The 24970-nt window shown below is 45.1% G+C and overlaps 1 protein-coding gene across 2 annotated transcripts; it reads right to left on the bottom strand.

The window, feature by feature from the left end:
- Positions 1-1724: 1724 nt before the first annotated feature.
- Positions 1725-24122, bottom strand: LOC124175752 (putative uncharacterized protein DDB_G0277255). 2 transcript variants are annotated; one of them, XM_046556244.1, is made up of 4 exons: positions 22439-24122; positions 7981-8153; positions 4663-4866; positions 1725-3558 (listed from the first exon to the last, which is right to left on the bottom strand). In XM_046556244.1, exons 1-4 carry the CDS (start codon positions 22809-22811, stop codon positions 2710-2712), a joined length of 1599 nt encoding a protein of 532 aa, XP_046412200.1. In that variant the 5' UTR covers positions 22812-24122; the 3' UTR covers positions 1725-2709. The 2 variants fall into 2 exon arrangements, with proteins under 2 accessions (XP_046412200.1, XP_046412202.1); XM_046556246.1 differs by lacking the exon at positions 4663-4866.
- Between the last annotated feature and the right edge of the window lie 848 nt (positions 24123-24970).

The following is a 24970-nucleotide window of genomic DNA, read 5'->3' as shown; positions in this document are numbered from 1 at the left end:
AATGGTTCAACAATATAAGCATAACGGTTTCGTTGACGGTTTTGTTACCGTTACGGATGGCCGCGTGAAATTCCGCAACTCTCTACAAGTAAAACGCGACACACAAGCAAGCAGTCGGTGACTTTGGTTAATCCGAGTTGTCGGTGCAGTTAATTGAATCACACGCGGTTAAAAAGACTAGCGTCCGATTTTACAAACCCTGAGCATGGCAGTAATCTTGACCGCGTCGCGACTTGAAAGGCTAGAACATTAATATCTCCATTCTTCGTGGACAATGCGGCCAAGTGGGAGCGGGAAATAATCGTTCATTAATTGAGTCCTCTCCCCGTCGAGACCGGCCAACTTCGGACTCGTACACCGAGACGCTGGATCTTATTGTGACTCGAAGACACAATGGACCTTTGTTGGAGCGTCATGGGCGCGCGGAGCATAAACGCGCAATCGTAAACGCAAATACGGACCATTCCGGACGCGGAATCGCAAGCCCAAGTCTGAATTGCACGGGACTTGAACCCGGGGCTGATTGACTCGACTCTGGCAGCCGTTAGTCGCCTAAGAACGAGGACTTCGTACAGTGCAAGTGTTTTCACGTCATTTGCATACCTCATTTACAGAAGAGTCATTTCCGGTTTATAATTTTTTCCATGTATTAACGCGGAGAAAAATCCGTTCTTCTCTTCGTTCTAAACAGACAGGAAATCGTTGTATTTGCAAGCTTTTGACGAGATTGTATCGATATTCGATGAAAGCACGCTCAGAGGCTATAACCTGTAATCATGGACTCTTTTTTGAACCAATAGTCACTGATGGGTTTGTTGGATGGTTGGAATTGATTGATTATACCATTTTACGCCGAAGGTTTTCCTCGGGTTAACAACTTGGATTATCGGCCCGTGGAACGCGGAGTTCTTGATCATGAATCATCATCCGATGTGCTCTCTCCGAGTTTGACGGTACACCTTGGCGTCGTTTGGCACAGCAGAAAGAGAGTAAAAGTCGGCGTATCTAACGGCGGATTCGGAATTACGCGAGACTAACGACAAGCGCGTCGTAAAACGTGCAAGCAACAGTCTTAGTTCGCGGTGATTGTGTAGCTCTGTGAAAATTGCAGCGAATGCACTTCAATGGCGGACAGTCTGAAAACCCCGCGATGAGTTTCTCAGTTCGGTGAAGAAGTGGAGAAGATTTAGAGAAGAGAAAAGCTCTCTTCTCCGCATAGACAATTTTCGCGATTCTCATTTGCTACGGAATTAAAATTACTCTCGCGAGAGTTTTCACCCTGAGGTAATGAGTTTCACTCTATCTTTTTCTTTCTTTCTCTCTCTCTCTCTATTTGTCTATTTTCTTGAATTTTTCTTCTCCTTTCTACAAATCCAGCTGCTATGAATTATACTCCGAGTTTCCTTGAAAAAAGACGCGTACATGCAGAACGACAAAAAAATGACGAAACACAGTTTTGAGAATAAATTAATATATTTAGAATGGATATACAGTACTTGGTTTTTTGTATTTTTTTTTCTTATCTCTCTCTCTCTCTTTCTTTCCTTAATTCGTCTTCTCTTTTTGCAGAATTCGTTTATGGCAGCTTCGCACGCAAGCCAATTGGCCAAAGTTTTTCATCGGAAATTATTTCGTGCGTAGGAATAGTACGTCGATATACTTTTCTAGCCCACTCTATTATAATATGTCGTAGATAGACCTACATTTATGTTTATAAGTAAACGTATTATATGTACAATTCGAGACCCTTTTCTATTGCTTTAAATAATATATTTAATTCGAACACTAGGTATTTCCTTTTTTTTTTTTTTTTGTTGCGTTTTTTCGATTTGTGTTGTTTCTCTTCCTTTCTCACAACGAACATTTTCCTTATAAGTTCACCTCAGTTTCATTAGGTCAGTTAATTAAGTACCTATATTCATATATATATATACATACATATATATATATATATATGTTCATATATTTATATAATTTCTACACTATTTACATTAAATACAGTTTACCGCAAACGTTTTAAATCATAATACGCATACGGGTGTCATATTATAAGTCTGCGGCAGAATTATCACGCGTATAATATATATATTGTAATAGGTACTTTATCGCGGTAAAACACGTGTTATTGCACATTATACGTTATCATAATCATACGAAATAATACTAATAATAATAATAATAATAATAATAATCATGATAATAATGATATTAATAATAATAATGATGCTGATAATAATTCGATACATAGAAACATAAAGTACTAGCTTCGAACCATAAAACATATGGTTCGAATCGATTATTTATTCACAGTCTTTCGTTCTTCAGCCTCGGAGATCCGGCCCTTTTTTTAAATCTAGGTAATAATGTTATATTCGTTCATTTTTCGTACATACACACTCTAATAACGTATTATTTACGTCATATCGATAAAGGGAGAAATGAGAAGAATATCCACCGCTTCAGTCTAGGCTGAAACCGAAACTCTCTCTCAAAATCCTCTCTCTATCTCTCTCTCTCTCTCTCTCTCTCTCTCTCTCTCTCTTCTTCCCTCTACATAAGTATACAGTATTATTATACGACTTGAATGACCAATACAAACGTACGCGGATATGTTGGAAGTGATATAGTATACACCTATTGCCTACACTTTCGTTTTCAAATCTTTAAAAATCGTCCCCCCCCCCCCGTCACCTCGTCCGGCGCATATTATTACGTAGTCGAGGGCGAAGTAGGTAGGGAAAGCGGCGATATCGGGGATGAAGTGCCGTTCGTCGGTGTGATCGAACGGTCGTTGTTGTTGTTGTTGTTGCTGCTGCTGCTGTTGTTGTTGTTGTTGTTGTTGTTGTTGCTGTTGTTGTTGTTGTTGCCGCCGCATACGTTGCTTTTGTTATTGTGATTGGTATTGCTACTGCCGTTGTAATTGTTGCTACCGTTACTATTGTTGTTACAGTTCACCCGGGGACTCTGCAAACCAGGCGTCGGCACCCTGTTGTTGCCGAGGAGACTGTCGATCGAGAAGGGGTTAAGCCTCTTCCTCTCCTCCCGCCCCTTCACCGAGAGATCTATGCTGCTGCTCTGCACCTCCTCGTCCCCGTTTCGGTCCTGATCCTGGAGGTGGTTCGCCCCCGTATTCAGACCCGCGTTTCCCAGGTTCACCTGCAGCTCTCGCCTTCGCTCGAGGAGGCTCAGACCCCAATGATGGATCCCCTGCTGGTGGTTAAGGTTCAGGTTCAGGTTCAGACCGTTCGGTGTCTGTCCGTGGCTGCCCGGGTGAAGCCGCCTCGAGTCCACCTCGCCGGACCTCGAGTGACATTCACCGTCGATCGAACCGTCGGCCGTGGAATCTACTTGCTCGCTGCCGCTCTCGCTGCACGAGTCCAGCCCTCCGACTACGTCGATTTCCTCGTTTACGTCGTTCCCGGAACCGGAAACGCTGCCCTCGGCGTTGCCCAGGTGACCGAACGACCCGTTTATCTGGCTCAGCGAACCTCCCGCAGACGCCGCTGCGCTTCGGGACTCCCATTCCGCTCTCAGAGTCGACAGGTCCACAGAGATTCCCTGGAACAATCCGTCGGGGACGCTTCATTAGCTTGGATTTTCATACGACGAGGCTTTTCGCGATTTTTTTAAAGAGCACCTGCAGGTACGGTACATATTGGAGTACGATGTCAATTTTTTTTTTTTAGAGAAATCTTAAGAGCGTGCGAAGAAAAGGTATTTGAAAATTTCACATTTTACTACGTGTGAGAAAAGTGCCTGTAACAATCGGGCTTTCGAAGCGTTATTGAAAAGAAAAGCAAAATAGTGTCAAGGTAGACGGTTGGAAAAAAAATGTACCAACAGGTCCACCAAAAGTTTCGGGTTGATATAATCGATTTTTAATGTATTACTAAGTGAACATCACAAATTAAATGTTGATAGGACAATTTGAATGTTAATTTTATAAAAATGTGTGTCACATTCAGTAACAAAAATATAAGAAAATAACACAAATATGAAGTGGACCTACTGGGACATTATGTTCAGTTCAATTCTTCCAACGGTGTACCGTAACATTCAAGGTTCTTCGGACGTATTTAACCCTTTCCCGTGCTTTAACGAGTCTGACTCGTGACGAAGATTTTGACCAAACATGAATTAGACGAGCCAGGCTCGTGAACAGATAGTTGGGCCAAACATAAACATCACGAGCCAGGCTCGTGGAAGTAAACATGGTAATATAACGGTCGCAATTGAATGTCAGTTCCTATCGGTACGCCACGAGAGTTAGTCACGAGTTAGCTCTTGGGCCCGAGCTTGGTCGAGCTAAATGGTACGGAAAGGGGTTAGTCTCTTTGTTCCTACTTTCAATTCCTGAACTATTGTATCTCGTGGTATATATTCGCGAATAGGACATCAAAAGCGCTGGGAACGAGACGAGGAGGATCCGACGAAACGTGCAAGGACTGCAGCAGCGTGGCTCGTAATCATTGGAGAGAAAACCAGTTTTCGAAGGGATTATTGAAACAGGCTTCACGAAGCGTGCGTGCAACGTGCAAGACGAAAAGAAATGGTCACTTTTCAGGCGGGATTTGACGTCATCCTGCACAAGGTACGTAAAACTGTTCCCTGTTCCGTTTACCACTCGATTCTGTATTCCGTGACGAACGCGTCGATTGTTACCTTGGCGGCGAGCTTCCGTTGCTGTCTCTCAAGAGCCTTGAGCAATTTCTTCTGCCGTCTTTCCCGCTCCTTCCTCCTAAGCTCCTCCGGAGGAATCGGCTCCCCGCTGCAGCTCTGGGGATGCGCATTGTGCGCCGGTCGTCCGGGGCCCTTTTTCGTGTGCTCCTTCTTCCTCCACTTGGCTCTACGGTTCTGAAACCACACCTGCAACAAGAACGGAGAAACGCACGCTTATGGCGCATCAAAAGCGTCGACCGTGTGCGAAGAGCAGGTGCTCCCGGAAAACGAGGAAAAGCTCGAGACCGGCGTCGCGAATCGCCTCCGGGAACCGGCCGACGGAGACGGGTCGTTAAGTCGCGGTTGTGGGACCCGGTATCGGTCGGGGCAGCGAAATTGGTGCGGGATGAAGACATCAGTTGCGGGGGTGGCCGTGGGCGGTAAGTGGCGCTGGTGCACGCGAGGCTCAGATCAATAGACTTACGGTGGTTCCCAGCTCTCGGCGAGCAACTCGGGCCGCAAGCTCCTCGCGAAGAGTGTTTTATAACACTCGAGCGCTGGTTCAGGCTAATGAGAAAACGTTGCGATTGTAATTACGGAGGGAATTAGCCGCGCGAGCTTTTGGTACTTAATTCTTGACTGCCGTGTACCGCCGCATTACGGGGACCGCGTGCGCTTGCACAGCCCATTCTTCGCTTAATACACTTGTTTCGGTTCAATGCTTACCAAACAGGACTCAGGCCGATCTTCGCCCTGATACCCCGGCTAATTTCGCTATTTTCCTCTCGTGGCCGGTGCTTTTTTCACCCGAAATACCTAATGCCCCCGATTCGAAATGGAGAAGAAACGACTCCCCGCGTGCGGTACTTTTCTTTCTCACCTCGCAATTCTCGCGTGACCCTATTTCAATCCTTTCTACGTCAGTGATGTTTCTGTTCTGTCCGCATCCGGTCCTTCGTACGATCATCAAAGAAATTCACTAATCATTACTTTCCGCGTGCGAATGCATCTGGAGGCTTGAGAGTAAGCACCGTGACAGTGGTAAGACTCCGTGAACCAACGACGAAAAGCTTGTTCTTCCGAAGCCATTCGGAGCTGGATAGAAAGCGGAGGGTGACACGGCGGTCAATTTCACGGCTCGACGATCGCACCGCGTACCTAGATACGTCTGTAGACATAGAGCCCGTAATAAGGGCCAGACGAAATCCGTCCGCACGTCAGTCGACTCGTGCCATTCAAAGCCGAGGGGTGTTTACAGTCAGTATTAGGACTTGTTACCGACACCAGGAACTCGGAAGCGATTTTTTTCACAATTGCAGTGCGCAAAGTGAGCGTAACTCTTTGACGGTACAGTATCGTAAGAAAATATCGCGTCACTCGCGTCCTTTCGCAAGTGCCAATGTATTTTCCACTGTGTAAGAAATCGTTCTTAACACTGGAGGACGCAATTGTAAGGGCTAAATTTCCAATGATTCGTGATCACACCTCGAACCGAAAGCATGCTGCATGCAATTGGGTTCGTTGAAACCGATCAACGAGCGATACAAGTTAAAGCGGTGAGTGCGGGATGGCACAGGTGATAACCGTCAAGTTCCGGAAAGTTGGAAAAGCACGTCACAGACACGCGACGTGTCACGTTTCGTTGGTTACGGTTGGCTCCGCAGGGTACAGGAGCTGACCGAGGTCCGGGACATATTTATGTGCGCATTGATGCGCTCGGATGCGTTTCCACAATGGCGCATGTGTCCCGAGTCTCGCCACGGTTCAATCGCCCCTCGGCATGTGTACGACTCTATCCGCGCACCGTTTAGGTCAGTACGTGTCACACGCACACAAGGAGGACACTCGCAGGACGAACACATGCCGATCCCCAGGATAACGTTTCGTGCAGTCGGTGACATCGTTTAGGGATCTGCCGATTAGATAAGGACATAACGAAACAGCGTTCCCGACTGCACATCGACGGATTCTCCCTTGGGTCCAGACCTAGACGATAATCAAGACGCGACTCTTATCTTCAACCTCGACGCAAACTCTGCGGACTCGTTCGAACAGTTGGCGCGCGTCTGTCAGCATCCGAATCGTCAAAGTAAGCCTCCGACAAAACGCTAATAGAAGCACCCGACTCCGAGTTTCGAGTGTCACCCGCTGACAGGACTCCGATTTCTGGCAGATCGCGTCAAGAACATTTTCGAATATTTTTCTACAGGATTTTCTATCGCGGTTATAACGCAAGCTGTGTACAGTTGCTGAAGTTTTTGAAATTTGTTTTCTGTTTCGGCATCGCTGATGAATAATTCATTTTTTGAGTGTTTTGAAATACCTGAACATCGTTGGTGAATATGGTATAATATTTAATATAAATTTAGATACTCTTATATTAGTACGACTGTTAATCGTGGATGGAAATTATTACTTTTAAAACGAAAAAAGAAACAGTCTCTAGAATTTGAGAATAAAAATGAGGACGTACTGAGAAAAAAAATCTTCAGTCCATCGCTTCAACTGTCCAAGTATTACAAATATCGAGAGGATAATTAGTCACAACTAAGTGCAGCCGGAGATTCAAATTTCGAGAAGTTACGCAAGTTAACGAGAAAGATGCTTCCACATAATCGATGGTTGGGCGAATCGGTAAGCGTGAAGAATAATAAATCTGAGCGGGTATAATGAAAAGTTTGAAGACGATAATGGCCGGCGTAGGTGTTAAGTAACTCCCATAATGTCAGACGAATGCGCCTGCAGAGTGAACGAAGCGGTTTTTGAAGAAAGAAGAATCGGGGAATAGCTCGGAGGAAATCGTTGATGTTTTTCTTCGGGCAGGCATCCAACTTCGGAGAGCGAAAGAGCAGATGGGATAACTGCCCACTGGGGAGTCTCGGGGGTCAAAGGTTATAGAAAGCGGCTATCCCGCACCCTCGGGGCGTCACTGCGGACCATAGTCGACCCTTAACGGACCCGAGTCACTTTAAATTCACGCCTATCGGCCCTCTTGATCTCCCGACTCCCGGGATCTCGCCCGATGTGTAAAGTCAATCGGAACGCACGCGAATCTGACATGGCAGCGAAAACGCCACTTTATCCTTTCTTCTTCCCGCCCCGAGACGCGCCGCGTCGGATCCCGAGTTAAAAAATACCGCGGGAAAAAGGATTCGTCCCGCCATCGTCGACGAATCGAGACGGGATGAGAGAATCGCGGTGCTCGGAAATAAGCGCAGAGCTGATTATCACCTCCCATTATCCTTCAACGATATCCGGAATCATGGAATTAGTATGTTAGAGGGAATCGGTTCGATAAGAGAGAATTGCGGATCGACTTACAGCGACGCGACTTTCCTTCAGGTCCAGTCTCACCGCCAGGGCTTCTCTCATAAATACGTCCGGGTAATGACTGGCCAGAAACGCCCTTTCCAATTCCTCCAATTGCCAGCTGTTAAAATTGGTTCTACTTCTTCGCCGCTTGCTTCCACCTTCGTCCGACTCACCGTCGCACCCTGTAACAGGAAGAAAAAAATCCGGTAATGAGTACTCGCGACATGCGTGCATATGGGATTTACATCGTTTACACACGCGAGAGTTCTTTTTCTCCATCTTCGCTTCTCTTCCCCCCCCACATCGTATTACACGTATTTAGCAGTTCGAAACAATTATTCGAGCGTAGAATATAATCGATGCCGAAGATGGTTCGTGGCACAAGTGTTTCTGAATTTTAGACAACCGTACCAGACGGTAATTAAATTTCAATCACCGTGATAAATTATTTTACCGAGAGTGTGCGTTGCGTAACTTACGAAGCTTTTGAGTAAGCTCTTACGAGTGAAAGCAGGCTAGCAAGATCGTAACTACCGATTAATTGTGTATATCTGTAGATAACTCACAATAAGTGAATCTTTTTTTTTTTTTTTTATCATACGCTGTAGTTGAAAATTATCCACCAGGCGGAGCTTTGAAAGTAGCTAATGCGATTTATACTAGATGTTTGTATAAATCTTACTCGAAAATCGCTTAATGCGGTGGTAAAAAAAATATTATAGTGAGAAAAGAGAAAAACGTATTGTCGAAACGTTGTTTTTTTCCGGCGCAAAGTATTACGTACAAGGTATAGTGAATAAGAATCGAATCTCTGCATATCTCATTGTCAATAAAATTAGTTCCCTTACCCTGACCCTATTCGATAAGAAACAAACGCTAGGCGGATATTGAATATACATAGAATTTCATGATTTTACGAGCGGCTATCTGCGTTCCGCATTATCAATCGAGGGATCTCTGCTCTCGATTGTTTTGGACCTATATGTATGCTAATGCTATTTTGCAGAATTGAATAAAAGATCCGGAATTATGATGGACCCGCGTGCAGGGTGGGGGGCTTGCTTATCTCTCCTTCTCTTTCTCGAGGAAAAATATGGAATTGAACGAACGCGACGCGCCACGTATCGACCGAGCATCTCGACTCCCCTATTTTCGCCGCTCGAGAATAGACGGAAAAAACAAAGAGAGACAAAGGAGAAAAAAGAAAAAAAAATTATAAATACAAGCAACTTTTCGCAAGCAATTTTTGCACGTGACAAAGCAAACTATAATATAATTTTACACTATTATTTCGTTATCAAGAAATTTGAATAGCCGTAATTTTTGCAGTGGATGATCTTCAAGTTCCTTCATAAGTACATCGACTGTCTGCGATTTCGAGAGTTACGTTCGTCTAACAGAGAGCGCGGCTCGTGCTGTCGACTCGCGGAATTTGACGGGGGTAATTTTCCCTTCCTGGCCGAAATAGCTCAACTTTATTTAGAAAGTCTCGGCAATTTCGGGAAAACGGATGACTCCGTAAAGGCGGTGCTTTCACGAGGTCGTAAAGGGCGTCGGTCCGTTTCCTCGTTTCTTTTAATTCAACTTTTTGAAATTGAATGTCTGAAAAATCCCGCCTCGAAAACGATATCAGCTATCGTACGCCATCGCGACACGTGATATTACCCAGCGTTTCCCGCCCTCCGCCCGTTTATCCCGCATTTCTATCCGTTCACATTTTTTTTTTTTTTTTTTTTCTTTTATTTATCACCGATACGGCAGCGCGCGAAGCGTGTTTTTCCCCGACTCGTGTCGCTCAACGAAATTCCACCGTCCGGGCCTAATGAGGAAAAAGAAGACGGAGCGAACCGTTCGACGGTTAATTAGGTGATACCAAATATGAAAATTATCGTACATTCGTATAATATGCCCCGAAAAGAATTCGGGCGATATAAAAGCGTTACGGACGCGGCGCTGCAGCGTTTCTCGCCCAGTGCAGTATACATATAACATATAACGGGGAGTTATTTAACGGATATTTATTTAAATTAACCGGAGATATTTGTCGCTTACGAAACGCGTTTACGTATGTGTATACATTCGTGTACATTCACACGTACCTAACGTACCCAGTGCGGCGGATATCACGTGCGGGGGAATTTTGAAAAAAATTATCCTAGAAATGCGCGATAAACATGCCATACGTCCTCAGTTTCCCCCGCGGCTTATATCGAGGACTAATTCTTCCCGCCACGGAGGCAACGGGACGAAACGTCAAAAGCCCGCGATACTTTATCTAGGTGAGATGAAACGCTTCTGCAGGACGGGGGAAAAATAGGTATAACCGATCGTACACGCGTACGAGGATCTTGGCCGACTCGTTGACCGTCTGCAGCAGCTGCCGGTCGCTGTATCTCGAACGAAATTAACTCCTCCGGCTTCTTTCACGTGTGTGCTGGAGGTACGACGAGGAGGAGCTGAGCCTCCGTTCTTCTGGCACTGTTCCTCGCGTTCCGGATCTCCATCCCTCCCGGTTCTCTCCTCTTTGGCGTTACGAGCGTGACGCTTCTTGCGGATAAAAGAGGGGAGATCGACGCGAGTGACTCGTCCGGCGAATATTTTCTTTTTACTTTATTTTCGAACGTATGCATTAATCCGCGTAATTACAAACAATTTGTATCGGCTCCCCGACTCCGGACGCTTCGGGACACCGTCTATCGGGACTGTTATTATTGACAATTTATATTCTCTAATAAACACCCGCGACAAACAAGAGACACTCGGTTTAAGTATCCATCATTGACATCCGGTCGATACAGCTGATGAATCCGCGGAAAATAATTAATCCTGCGGCCGATCGTGATCAGGGATGTAATATTTTTCGGTCCCCTGTATCCGGTTGCTTACGCGTGTCGTTAATTATTTCCAATTGCTGTATACTTTGTATTTATTGTTCCCATACGTTTTTTTTTTTTTTCTTTTTATCTGGAAAAACCCATTATACTTCAACTTTTTACCAATTTCTTTCATCCCTTCGCTGATGTATTTATATGAGGTTTCAAAATAAACGTTACGAATCGGTCGTGGTTTTTTTTTTTTTTTTTTTTTTTTTACTGCAGATCGAGCGAAGACGAAAACTTTTTTTTTTATGTATAAATACCTTCCTTCTAGCCACATAAATTTATTTTTCTTTTTCTCAGTAAATGAAATCTTTACGCGGAGTTTCGTTGCAACGATTAACGTCATGATTTCAACGAAAGAAAAGAAAAAACCGTTCAGCTTTAAAAAAGAAAAGGAAACTCTCGCTTACCAATAATACAATAGTTTTTAATTCACTTTTTTACGTGTAAGTTGGAAGCGCTCGATAGATCGGTCCCTGAAGTACTTAGTGATGTAATTTAGTGTCGCAGCACTAAAATCATATATTATATACCTACGTAGAAGCGAATAATAATAACGAAAATTAAAGAAGGAGAGAAACGTGTTACAGTATAATATATAACGTTATACGAGCGTACGACCATCGCAGCATATAGGGATAATAGTCAAAGTACGGGATAGCGTGTTAGCTCAAGGCGTTTAATAAGCCGACTCGTACACCGAAAATACCGTACAATTAAAGTGAAATTATCCGCGGACACGTCGAGATGAGAGAATAAAAGCGGCGTTGTACACCTTACGGAGAGCGAAGTGCCTGGCAGCGGGTGAAAATTTTACGGCTGCAGGTACGAGCGGGAAACGTAACTCGATATATAGCGGACGAAAAGTTCGTCGACTCAATTCATTGCCGCGTGAAATATGTAACGCGTTGGTACAACACCACCTTTGTCCTCACCGGTTTAACACTTCCTCATTTTCCTCAGGCACCTCCTCTACGTTTCACTATCCGGAAATTGCGTTTTCTCCATAGCTCTGCGGAAAGAAGTTGCAGCGAATGTTGCTCGCTCGTTAAGCCCCGCGATGCATAAAACATGGCCTTCTTGGCAAGGTGCGGGTTTCCTGGACCGCGCGCTGCACGCGGCGGGTTTGAAATTTTGCGGAATATGGAGCGAGAGTTTAAACTCTGACTTAAGCCCCGTAAAGTGTGAGCCAGGAGCGCAAAGTGCCGCTTAAGTGTTCCCGCTGAAAGCGCGAGCTGCGAGCTCCGGCTCGTCCTCCAAGACTCGTTCGACTAAACCGAGTCGTATCCGCCTCTAAGGACAGGCTAGATTTCGAGATGAAAATTACGCAATTATCACATCCCCCGCTCTTCCCTCGAGCTCGGAACGCGCTAATTAAACGATCACAGCGTTCACCTCGGGCCAGTTCCTTACACACCGCAACCTTAATGTAACGCGGGCACGAACTAGGTGTGCATATAATTATTATCCATACGACTGATAAATATGTATTCAGCATCAACCGCTAATCACCGGCATCAATAATACTGTCGGTATATTTTACACCTAGAGCTCACGACTTGTACGAGCTTAATTAAGAAGTGCAACGCATCGGAGTGCCAAATTGATTATCGACGGTCTTACATCGATGGTCGTTAAAAAAATGTTTGTTTTTTTTGTTTTTCTTTTCTTCTCGTCACGCCGGTCTATTCCGCCCTCTTAATTCTTTCCCAAAGCGTTCGACAGCGCGTGCAGGCAGCGGTTCGAATATACCCTTAAAATGTCAAATTAAGGATAACGCGGCGGGGCGCGGGTTGCCTTTTTTTCTACACACGCATTTACCGAAACAAGTTGAATAATAAAGCAATATGCACGTCACTTGGCTGCGAGAGATTATTAAGCTGTAAGGCGTTAAGTGGTGTGAGGCGTCGGAAGGTGGGTTCGTTCGGCTTGCGTGCGAGTTTACCGCATTTGCATCTAGACGCCATCAATCCTTCTGACGCCCGTTTTCACCCCAACCCCTTGGCGAGAACTGCCTCGCCCCGCCCTCGGCCCTTCTTCTTCTTCTTCTTCTTCTTCTTCCTCTCCTTCTCCTTATTCTTGTTCTTCTTCTCACATCGGATACGAGTTTGAATTAAATATCTCAGACACCGGTCGGCGCTGCTTGGCCCCGATATACACGCCGCCAGGCGGAACCAGCCGCACCGTACCGGCAACGTTTTTCAAAAAATACTTTCAACAATTTATCGCTGCAGCGTAGCTTTCACGCGCCGTCTTTCTCCGCCCAATTATAATGCGTGAGGAAAGTTGGACATTTTTCTAAAATCGCCTCGATTCCGAATCTGTACTAATCCGTGTATAGAGGGAAAGAGAATTACGTTGGGAATAAATCGCGGCTGGTCAATTGACATTAGAAATATGAATTTCGGAGGCAGTCTTGGAATTGATTATCGCCTAATAAATTCAGCGTCACTTTTTACCATGATGGTTCAATTTAAACTCGAGGTTGAAATTCCGACTCTGCAACGTCGGCTCGTAAATCATAGTTTTTTAATTTACAAGTTGAACAACTTTCAAGTGTGTACAGGTATATTAATACGCATACAACCCATGCGGAATATAATTTCATTTCAATAAAATGACAGTAAATTTGTCTCGCCTCATCGACCAAGTCTGCAGGTTAATTCCACCGGTTCGCAACGAGTTCTTAATTTATCGCATTGTATACGGTAGGAAATGAAATACCGGTTATTGTTCGGATCTAATAATCAATAAAAGACGTCGCGCTGCGCTCGCGATAAAACAGGATACCGAACGCGTTCGCATCTTTGAAAAACAAATTGAAAACATCGGTATATTTCGACGCGAATTATCGGCGAATGAATCCCGTAAAAATAAACCATACACGATTGTGCGACCCGAAATCCCGGCAGTCGTGACGCGATGATCCAAGGTTCGTTGATCGTTACGGACACGTGTTCGCAGCCTGGTATACACTTTTGCAACGTGCACCGTGAAGGTAAGTAGGTGTAGGTATATTGGCCGTTGGGTTGCAGCGCGGGGACGATAAGAAGGCTTTCAGATATGATCTTCGAGTGCGGTCGGTTAATTATATATTAATGCCTTTGCGTGCGATCCTTGGGCACCTCGGCGTCCGTTGCTCAACCCCCTTTTCCTCCGTAAGCTCGCATGCTCAATACCGGCTACCGCTAAGGGTTGCCTCGCCTCTGATAATGGACGGGCCTCTTTTCGCTGAGCGTCGTCTCGCGCGACCGAGAATCGAACTTTTTGCTCATTCGTGTAGTCGAAGAGCTTGTAATTCGGCCGAGGATCAGGCCGATAATCCGCGTTCGGTTCACCGAAGTAATCCGAGGAGAGCGGAAAAATCGGGAATCCAATCAGGCCCAAATCTTGTCGACATCGTCGAACGACGACGTCCCGCCGATTATTACGCATGTAAATTCAAAGCTCTTACGGCGATTACTCGACAAGACGAGAGCAGAATCGCGATTTCTATTTATACACCGAAAATAATCGATTCGGATGAACGGCGAGGAAAAGAGCGCTCGACGGAAGTTAATTCGTCGTTAACTACCGAATAAGGTTGTAAGGTGAAACGGGTAATTGAATTGAATTCCTTCCCGGTCTTATCGGCGACGAAATTCGCCCAAACAATTTCGTGTTTTCAAACGCGATAGCATTATAGAAAGGAACAAAGCTCTCTGACAAACGCGAAAGCTGTCGCAAAGCGAAGTGAACTCACTCACGCACGACGAGAGAGATTAATACTCGCATGCGGTGCCCAAAAATTTCGTGTTAGCACTTCTTTTAATCACAAAGCTGTTCGCCATTGTAAAGTTTATAATTGTTGGATCAATGATAATATTGCTGTCAGAGCGGAAAACGCTGCGACGCTTAACATTATAACATGCACAGTGTCGAGCGATAAGCGCGCGAGTGGCAAAGTCAGGGTGTATACACAATTCCTAGATCGGTCGCGCGTGATTTCGGGAATTGGGTGGGGTGTAAAAATCTTTGAAGCTCGAGTAAAAAGAATGGTAAAAAAACGGAGCGTCGCATTGTCGCTATCTCACCGAGCAACGCTGTATCTAGTCTCTAGGCTGACGTATCTTTTGTCTCTTTGCTTACACGTTGTATAGACAGCGCGACAAACTGACTTCATACCGGCCCTTTTTGTCGGTGGGGTACGCCTAATTGGTGCCCTGCTTATCGCGCGGGTGGGACGTTGGAGCAAAAAAAATACGAACAACAACAAAAAGCGAAACGAGAAGAAAAAAAGAAATAGTAAAAAAAAAAAAAAAAAAAGGAACCACCTAACCACCTAAGAATAAAAACTAGGTAACGGAAGAAAAAGAGAGAAGTGGAAAGTGAGGGAAAGAAAAGAGGAAAATACAACGGAGATAAAACATTAATTAAATAGTTTGAGTTATGAAGCTGCCCGGCCAGCCACGAGGGCGGGAAGACTGCCGCCTTGCGTGCCACGGCGAATACTAAACACCTTACAATTCCTTTCTTCCATCCCCCGTTACGAACGCGTCGTTGCGTGGAAGACGTTACTTGTTTCGCGTTGCGTATAAGTGTATTTATTTGTACGATTTGTCAAGTACGTGTGTGCTATTTCCGCAGCGCGGTATTGAATAGTTGGGCAGATCTTGGCCGTTGAACGACTGCGAAAGTTTTATTTATTTTTATTTTTTTATTTTTTATTTTTTTAGTACCAATTTGTTTTCTCAACTCTGTTAATATAGTCCGGCAATCGATACAAGTATCACCGCGTATTGTCAAAGTATGTATACCGTCACCCACTCGCTGCGATGAAATAGAACATTCACGCTGATATACTCCGCCCATTCCGATCCTCCAGCAGCGAGTAATTGATGCGGGAGCCATCGCGCATGTGCGGTAATTCGCAAGAACGCATCGCGCCCCTCGTTCCGACAGCTTGCGCACATGCAATAGTAAAGAGGAAGAAATAGAAAATCGAAAGATTAGTCCGAAGCTGTTTAAATTGAGACTCGCGTAGGCGGATTGGTAGTATTTTTTTTTTTTTTTGTTTTTTTTTATTTTATACTTCGCTCCTAAGTGAACATTGATGTGTTCGAGATGATCATTACGGATAATGAACACTTTGTCTGAGTAGTATAAAAGTACGTTTATTTTCTGGTTCAACGAACAGCCTCGCGGTTTATATTATAAACCGATAAGACCGAACGATCGAGTCTGAAAATCGATGTAATAAAAACGTGTAATAATTGTTCGTGAAATCTAGTTTCCTACTTTTAAATTTCCCCCAGTGTATACACCACGCGTATAATGAACCACAAATTGAATGTAGAACAAATTACTTTCGTTAGCGTGAATACAAGTCTTGATTAGAATTGAATAATGATATACATATGAAGCCCATATATTTCACTTCTTTACAACATTATACCGCGCGTTTTCTCCAAGCGTGCAAAGCGTGAAGCACGAAACTGTAAACGAGTGCAGACACTGTCCGATTGATCTCTTCTTCCAAACGGTAGAGAAATACCAAGAATAGATTTTTTTTAAAACCAAGTCGGAAATTCCTGAGGGCATTAATCGATGGTTTAATTAGCTCACGCGTCGAGTAATAAGGCTACGCAAACGATTTCCCGAGTTGATTGCATTGAATGGCAGATCTTACATCTAGGTACCACACCAGGCTATTCGAGGGTATTAAGAGCCAGTTTTCGGCTGTAAAGGGTCCCTCTCTCTCTCTCTCTCTTTCTCTTTCTTTATCTGTTGCGACGATGGTGATTTACAGCGACGTAAAAGGAGACGTCAAGTCGAATGAAACGAGTTCGGCGGATGCGCGTGAAGATTGGACGTCGACGTTGACGTAGATGGCCCCGCATCGAGTTGCCGGCAAGATTCGTCCGACGTCAGCTGCAACGATCTTACAATCAGTTGTTTTCCGCCTAATTCCATATCGTGACCACAGCAACGCGGTTCTTTTACCCCGCGAAGCACGCCACGGCGATCAAGCGAACCCTGATCGTGACTTTCGGACCTACGCTTATTTTTACTCTCGTTTCCTCGTTATATTCATTTTATTTTTCTTCTTCTTCTCTTTCTTTTTACTCGCCTTCCTTTGGCGTGAAAATTAAGGTGTCGCCGGGCCTACGAACGTGTGAACTTAAATACGCAAAGCTCCAGTTCGTTCGTGTTATTTTTTTGCCCCATGCTGATATGTCGAGCAAAAATTTCTCACTCAACCGCGGTCAAGTCGATTATAATTCACGCGACATTTTTTGCACTGTGTCAAAAAAACAAATCACCTCTCCCCCCGCGATAATAAACCACGCGTGTCCCTCTGACGTTTAAAACTTTTATCCAACTCTTACTTCGACCCTTGAATCACGCACGTATACGTACAGTTATTATACACATGTACGACTCGTGAATATGTGTCGTTAAACGGTGATGGCGGAGGGCAGAGTAAACGCGTGCCGAAAATAATGATTGTTCAGTTCGTTTCATATTCTATTGGTATATTTATATCGACTCACGGTTATTGGCTGGCGGTGCTCACTCGACCAAATTTCTTGTTTTTCCTCCTCTCCTCTTTCTCTCTCCCACTCTCGAGGTAAAAGGTAAAAAAGAAACTCAGGAATGAGGGAGCTACGTGCAATCATCAGGGGGCAAAGGACACGCCTTCGGATTCACGTGTTACGCGATCGTGTCGCACGGCATCGACAATTTGCAGTAGTCGCTTTATTCCTTCTTTTCTTGCTCTTTCTATTCAACCTTAGGTTTTCCTCTTTTCCTTCAATCATCGTCGTCATTAAATTCTACACACTGTTAAATTTATAGAAACACGATGGAAATTGATAGCGAAGTTAAAAGTTTGCGCAGTCGGTACGATCGATTCGATCCGTAATGTAATCTTGTTCGTGAATAGAAAGAGTATGTGAAAATAATTACCATCGTAGAGTTTGCATAACAAGGGACTGCTTGAGTTTTTTTGTAATTATATTCAGTCCAAGAATATACGGAATTCCATATGCGCCAGACTGTAACCATAGAACGCGAAACGAAAGTTTGATTCGGAATTAATATACACTGTATACGATGTATACTTATATCATTAGCAAATATACGGTATTAGGTACGTGCAAATTGTTTCGCCGTTTGACGTTGGCTGAAATATCAATCAACTTTTTCTTCACAAACGATGTATAATATTATATATTGTATACAGACATACAGAGATACATATCTAGTTCTTTGCAGATAATTAGAATCGTTATTTATCACGCGATCCTATAATAATTATACATCTCAGCCACGTTTGCATAATTAATATTAATTGGCATCGCTAGACACACACGCCCAGAAACGAAAAAAAAAAGAATTTAATTGGTCCGTTCAATTTTTGGTCGTACATTTTCATACCTTCGCATGCAGAAAACAGAGGAGCATGTAACTTGAAAAGATGATGAAAATAAATGATCGGACGTAGCTAAGACTTCCGAGAGCATGAAAAAAAGTCCATAGATTCGTGATAAATTGATATAATTGTAAAGGTTAAATCGTAACGTTTTTGCTACTAGAAAATGATATAATTACGTTCGGATTTTCCAAACGCGTTTCTCTCAACTTTTTCTCTCTCAACCACACGCACGTACACTGTTGTACACATATCTACTCTCATTCAAACGGATTCAATTTCATTTTAGAGAAGGAATAACTTATGTCGGCATGCAGGTGGAAAATAAAAAAAAACGGGTTTTGACCAACGACAGGCAGTGTTAACGACGGCTCCGAAATTGCGGGCTCCTCGATTCAAGCTCGTGTCCAGGGTGTCTGGACGTGCGATTCACAGGGCATAACGAAGCATGCGGAGATACGTCGATCGAACGGACGCAGGAAATGGAGATTGTCAAGGAAGAGTATACCGCGGGCCTCCGGCTTCTTCGCCAACGCTCGGAATATTATTAAACTGTAGTTTAGAGCTTCAATTAAGTTATTACCGACGACGGCTCCTTTGTTGCCTTCTTGTCGCGAACCCGGGACTCACCTTTCCAGCTCCCAGGGACCCCGGACGCCTAGGAACCCGACAACGAGCTTATAATGCTCTGGGCCAGGCCAAGGGACACCAATCATACGCGAAGGGAAGAGGGGCTAATCTCCTAGCCGTAATTGTTTACCGCCGCATATTACGAGCCTCGTGCTTCTTCGAGGATTATATTCCGATTATCGTACGAGGTTGGAACTTTCCTCCTTTTCGAGATGAAATTTCGTTTTCATTTCATTGTTTTTTTTATTTATTTATTTTTTTATTACTCGACACAATTCACCCCCGGATTTACGTCGCTTTGAGAAATTGTACACGCAGAGAAAAAAGGATTCGTTGAATTTGTCAGATATGGCGAAGAAAGAAACGTTATTTGCGATCGGACAAACAAGTCCCGAGAACAATAATTTGCGTAAAGTAAAACTAAGTCTTTTGACTCGACACGCCGTTTTTGTCGTCGTATTTGGTAGATTCAACAATGTTTCGTTTTTTGGGCGTAGCATGCTTTTCAATGGATTCAAATAGCGTCCGCGTTCAACTTCGATGATAAGAATTTTCAGCTCATTAAAGTCGTGACAATCACAGAAACGATTTCGCAGAATGAGCTTGCGTATAACGCAGACCGAGAAAGTGAGAGCCGCGAGGCTCGTGCAGATCGAGAATTGAGAAGTTCATGCTCCGTAATAAGTGTAACTGAATAAATATCGCTTACATGTTGTGTGTACGTATACCGTGAATTTGCAACGGCGGAAATCAATCATTAATGCTGATTTAATGCCACGTCTGAATGCGGGACTCGAGCTTTGTGTGCACAATTTCTGCATGCGTGCCACAATGATATACCCATATTGATATAATTCTTCCCTACAGCAATTCCGCACACTCGATGCGATGTGAAAACACGTAAGTAATGTACCCGCGATCCTGGCCTCAGTGCACGACATATAATTCCCCACGTTTTGCAGTAATTATGTATAATTTTCTTTCATATATATTAATTTTATAGAACGGTTGTAATGCATGTACATGACTCGGTTAAAATATTTCGCAAATTGCGAACTACTTATTTCATATTGTGTACGATTTCGTGTCAGTTATGAGGGAATTATGTGCATATCTTTTTCTTTTTCACGTATAATGTTGACCTCAGATTTTATATTTTAAAAAAAAAACACACAAAAAAAAAAACTCTTACACACGACCCGCGATGACTTATGGCCGCATTTTTCAACTTGCAGACGAATTAATGGGTTCTTCGGCATTGTTTGAAAAACGGTGCGGAATCGCTTCGACGGCTTGAATATTTCTAGCCGCAGATGTTTGTATAATGGGTAGGTTACCTGCTGTAAGGTAGAAAATTTTTTATTAAAACATGTCTTAGATAATGACAGTCGGTGTGATTATTCCATCGACGGCAATTTAACTCAACTGTTAAAATCTCGTTAGCCACGGTAGAACTGCCTCCCAACTATGGCGCATACATCTTATACGTGTAGGTACGATATAAGCCTCGGAGTTTCAGTTACATCGCTGCGTAGCTCGGCGAACGCATTTCGACGAAAAAAGAAACGAAAAATAAAACAACAATTAACAAACCTCGAAAGACGGTCCGATATTTCATTGGCAAAGGTCGATTGGAAGATCGGTCGGGTTCTGGAGTGAATTTTTAAATCGAAATTCCCCGTCACAGAAATATGTGCGATGTAGAAGACGAGCTGGCTTCTCGTTCCTACTGACATACGGACTTCGTTAGCGAGCGGGATAAGTCGGTTGAAATACGAGCGCATCGTATAACGTTGATACCGTTATCGTCCGAACGTTTTAAACGCGGGCAAACACATCACTTATTGCAGAGACGAGTGTCTGATATTATTTAACGATCGCATTAAACATTGAATACAGAAATAAAAAATTGGTTGATATTTGTGGCTACATGGTGAAAACGACAAACAAACAAATATGGCATGACGTGAGCGAGTGTTCGCCTTGTGACGATCCAGCAGTAATACGGTCGGCCGGAAATTGAATAATATATGACAAACGAATATCGGTACCTATACAACGGACCGCACGGTTGCGCAACAATGATTATTTCAAAGCTTTCCTTCGGTTCACAATTTCAGTGGTAAAGGGTTTCACCGCCAGTTTTTATTTGCGCGTTGAAAAAGTATCAATTAATTTCGGAACAGTAATTCACGCGGTGCAAAATCGCCGAAACTTAACCCCGATATGGCCGTCTCGAAGAAAGGCACAAAGCAAGTCACTTGTAGGAAATGGAGAAAGAGAGCAAGCTCTATCAAAGCCAATTATACGCTTATGCCTACACGGGGAATCGGAACACATGTTACGTTGGAAAGCGATCGAAGCGGCTCTTCTAAGCCCAATAAAAAACCGCCCGAATCAAACTGCCGAGCACATCCGCTCGAGGCGTTTTCACGTATACTCCGAGCTGCTACCACGTAATTGGGCTGAGGCTGATTGATACGAATCGACGATTGAAATCCTGCACTCCCGAATTTCCTACCTGCGCGGTGATAAATAACGAAGCTGGTTCTCGACGGCCGCGAACCCCCTGAAAACCCGCACCAACGACGAGCTGGACGTCTAATCCGAAAGTTTGTTGGAGGGGTTAGGTGAAGAAATTGGCGCTCTGGGTTTCTCGGCGGAGAGTTGCGTGGCGGGGCACCGTTTTCGGGAATACCGGAACAATAGTTTGGGAAAATGGTCCCCGAGGAATGGTAACGCGGTCGATCATAAGATCGTTCGGAAGCCACCCCAGGGATCGCTTAACCGAGGGTGTCTGGTGAGGGAACGAGGTTCCCGTATCTCTCCCGCGCCGACGGGAGGAATCAGGTTAGACGCGAACCGGGAGGGTGGAAATCTGTTTTTTACGTGATCCCATTTGCGCTCCTAACCGTTGTTTATTCTTTCGGGGGGATTAAGCTCCGCGCCCTCGTTGAATATCGCCCGGTTTTCCGAGGCTTCTCACGTTGCTCCCGATTCAATTCACCTCGGAGGAGCGATTCCTGACGTAGCCGACGCTGATTCCGGTAACTTCGAAGCATTCGCAAGCCTGCAGCCGGATCCGGGAAACGATAATCTTCAGCTCCGATTCGCGGTTCGATTTACGAAACTTGAGGATCCTTCGGAATGGCCGTTACGGAATTTCTACCCACGCGGCAACAACGAGTATACCATATATATATTCTAGGCTCGATGAGCGGACCGAGCCGAGTGCAAACGCTGTGGGTACTGGAGCTAGAAACTTTGTACCATTACCGTTGTTATCTGAGCCGGGAGATAAAACAGCTGAACGATGTTACACATATTCGATACACTCGATTTACCAGTATCTTATTAAAAGATCCATCACGGCCGGTGATTGATACAGCGCATGCATGTGTAGGTATACTGAAAAAAGGTTAGAGCCATCCGGGCGTTGCGAGACGCCCGACTTATTTGTATCGCCCAGCGGGAATAAGACAGGCTTTATCGTTCAGCGTTACCAGCGTAAGTCCGTGTAAGAGAGAATAAAGGGAGCCCGTACCTTTCTTGTCGTCGTCTTCGTCGCCGTGATCCGCGTTGTGATGAAGGTGATGAGTCCCGGCGTGATGAGCCCCGATCCCGGGTCCCAGAGGGTGATTCCCGAGGGCGGGATGAGGGTGGTGGGAGTGGTGGTGGTTGAAGAACCTGACCGCAGCAGCGGCCGCCGCGGCCTGATGATGCATCGTCTGCTGGACCTGGGTCTGGACCTGGCCGAGAACCGGATGGTGCGGATGCCATGCCGCCAAGTGGAACGGGAAGACCGGCGCAGCCCTCGGGAACAGGCGGGTTGGAGCGAGCAGCGAGCCACCGGATCCGGAAGAGCCGCCACCAGGAGGCGGGGGGAACGACAGACCACCTCCTGGTTCGAGGACCATTTTTGGTACCAACTTTACGCCGTTCTTCTCCGACGGAGATCCGCTACTTTATCGACTTTTCCAAAACTCGCATTTATCATCAGCGCCGTTCCGCGGTATAGGGTAAAGATACTATCGTTCGCGGTGTTGATTGTTGCAACGATTACTTCCAACGATTGACTAATTTCTCTTGGCAACGTTTGGCAACTCGTTTGACGACATTTGCGACAGTGTCCAGCGGTGTTCACTTTTTTCTTACAACCATCGGGTCCGTGGAATGCAGTTTTTTTTCTTCCAACCTTTCGTTCATCCCGTCTGTCGTGACGCGCACTACGCGAGGGTTCTGCAGATATTCATACCCCTTTTGCACAGTTCACTCACATGTTGCACAGCTCTGTCCGTTACTACTGAAAATCACTCTATGGAAGATTTCCGTCTTCTACGTCACTTCGGAGTATTTTTGAATCCAAAGCTGGGTCGGGAGTCGAGAGCAATCGTTTGCCGTCGGACAGCGTTCAGCTGGCTCCAGTTTCGAGTGGTGTGAAAAAAATTCAAAACCACCTGTCAACGTTGATTATCGTACCGCTATTAACGGTCATTGACCAGCCGGTTGAAATGCTAGTTCCACGTACAATTGTTTGTTTGTATTCGATCGGTTTAGCCGGAAGTAATTGGTTTTTGAGTAAAACGAATTAACACCATCACGGTGGAGAATTTATCACTGGAGTAGCACGATATTGATTTTCTTTTCAACACTGCAACGTCTTCCTCGTCGTAAAACCACTGATCATTGGCGAAATTTCAACGAAACGGGAAAGTTATCCCGCAATTATCTACAGCCACTGTTGAATCTCAATGATTTCGTTGGGTAATTAACGCGTAAGAACCGATTTGCGTCGTTCTAAAATACTGTTTGTTTTCTTCAACACCGCGGTACGGCGATGCCGATTGTCGCCTCTGTAACTGCGACTGAAGATTGTTCCACCGATGAAGGTGTAGTTTGGAAACGAAGCAACGATACCGTACGACACGCGTGTCCTTGTTGCACACCAACCGCCACTTGAATATAAAAAAATTTGATTCAACTTTTCCTCTCAAGCTTCCTACATTCTTCCCAAGCGACGAGTGCCACGGTGAAAACCAGTTTTGTCACATCGCGAAAAATCGGGGGTAGGGCGGAAAACCTCGTTCCGGTTCACTGTCCGTTGGGGTAAATCGAAGTCGGGGCGATCACTCGGGTATCACAAACGTCAAAATTCCAACTGATCGAGGCACACGGTGGGCAATGGATTCGAGGAGAACGTGGCGGTGTGACTGGACCGCGAGAGCAGTCAACGGCACAGGACAATCTGCTCGGAAGCCGAAACGATGCATCCCCTCTATCCCTGGAACTCGGAACACGATGCGAACGCGCACACCCAGCGGAACGCGATTGGCTCTGGAGCTTGTGCACTCCCACGAGATCGTATCGGCTGGCCAATGCGGGAGCTTTTACGAAGCGAGGCCGCGCCCTCCGGATGCTTTTTTGCCCTCGAATTGAATAGCCGCCCCTTCGAGAACCCGAGGATGGTGGAACCCGAATCAATTGACGGCTCGAGCCCTCCCGCGGGTCGCTTCCCGCCGCAAGATGGCTCCTTCCCACCACCTATTCACCAAAACAACCCCCTCGAATCCTCCGCCGCCGATAACTCCCTGGGCTTATTCAATTCGTAATTGGAGCAATCGCTCCTCGCGTATTATTCCTCCTTAACAAACGGACCCCGCGTTCTCGTTCGAGGAGCCAATTATTTTTCCCACACCGTGCTTTTTCACTATGCCGCTTCGGTTATGTGCAATCGATTTTCACCCGCGATCCAGCTGCTAGACTCCACAATTGGACTGTTTAGATAACTCGAGTACCTATGGTTGGTAAAAAGTTGGACTTTGAGGCTTCGCCTCGTCTTCACACACCAACGAATAAGTAATTCAATTCTTCGGACAGTCATGCAGGTGCACACGGCCATGCTTCAATGGCTCGGTTCACCGGCTTTCGTCACGAATTTATCACACCAACTCGTTTCGGTGAATAATTCTTCATCCCGCTCCGGAACAGGCTCGAGGTTCACTTGACCCTGCTACACGTAAAACGAACGAAACTGATTTGTCGGACACTTATGGTCGACGTTTTCAATCAAATTACA

The sequence above is a fragment of the Neodiprion fabricii genome, chromosome 2 (assembly GCF_021155785.1).
Source record: "Neodiprion fabricii isolate iyNeoFabr1 chromosome 2, iyNeoFabr1.1, whole genome shotgun sequence".
NCBI lineage: Eukaryota > Metazoa > Arthropoda > Insecta > Hymenoptera > Diprionidae > Neodiprion > Neodiprion fabricii.
This window is presented reverse-complemented; position numbering and strand designations above follow the sequence as displayed.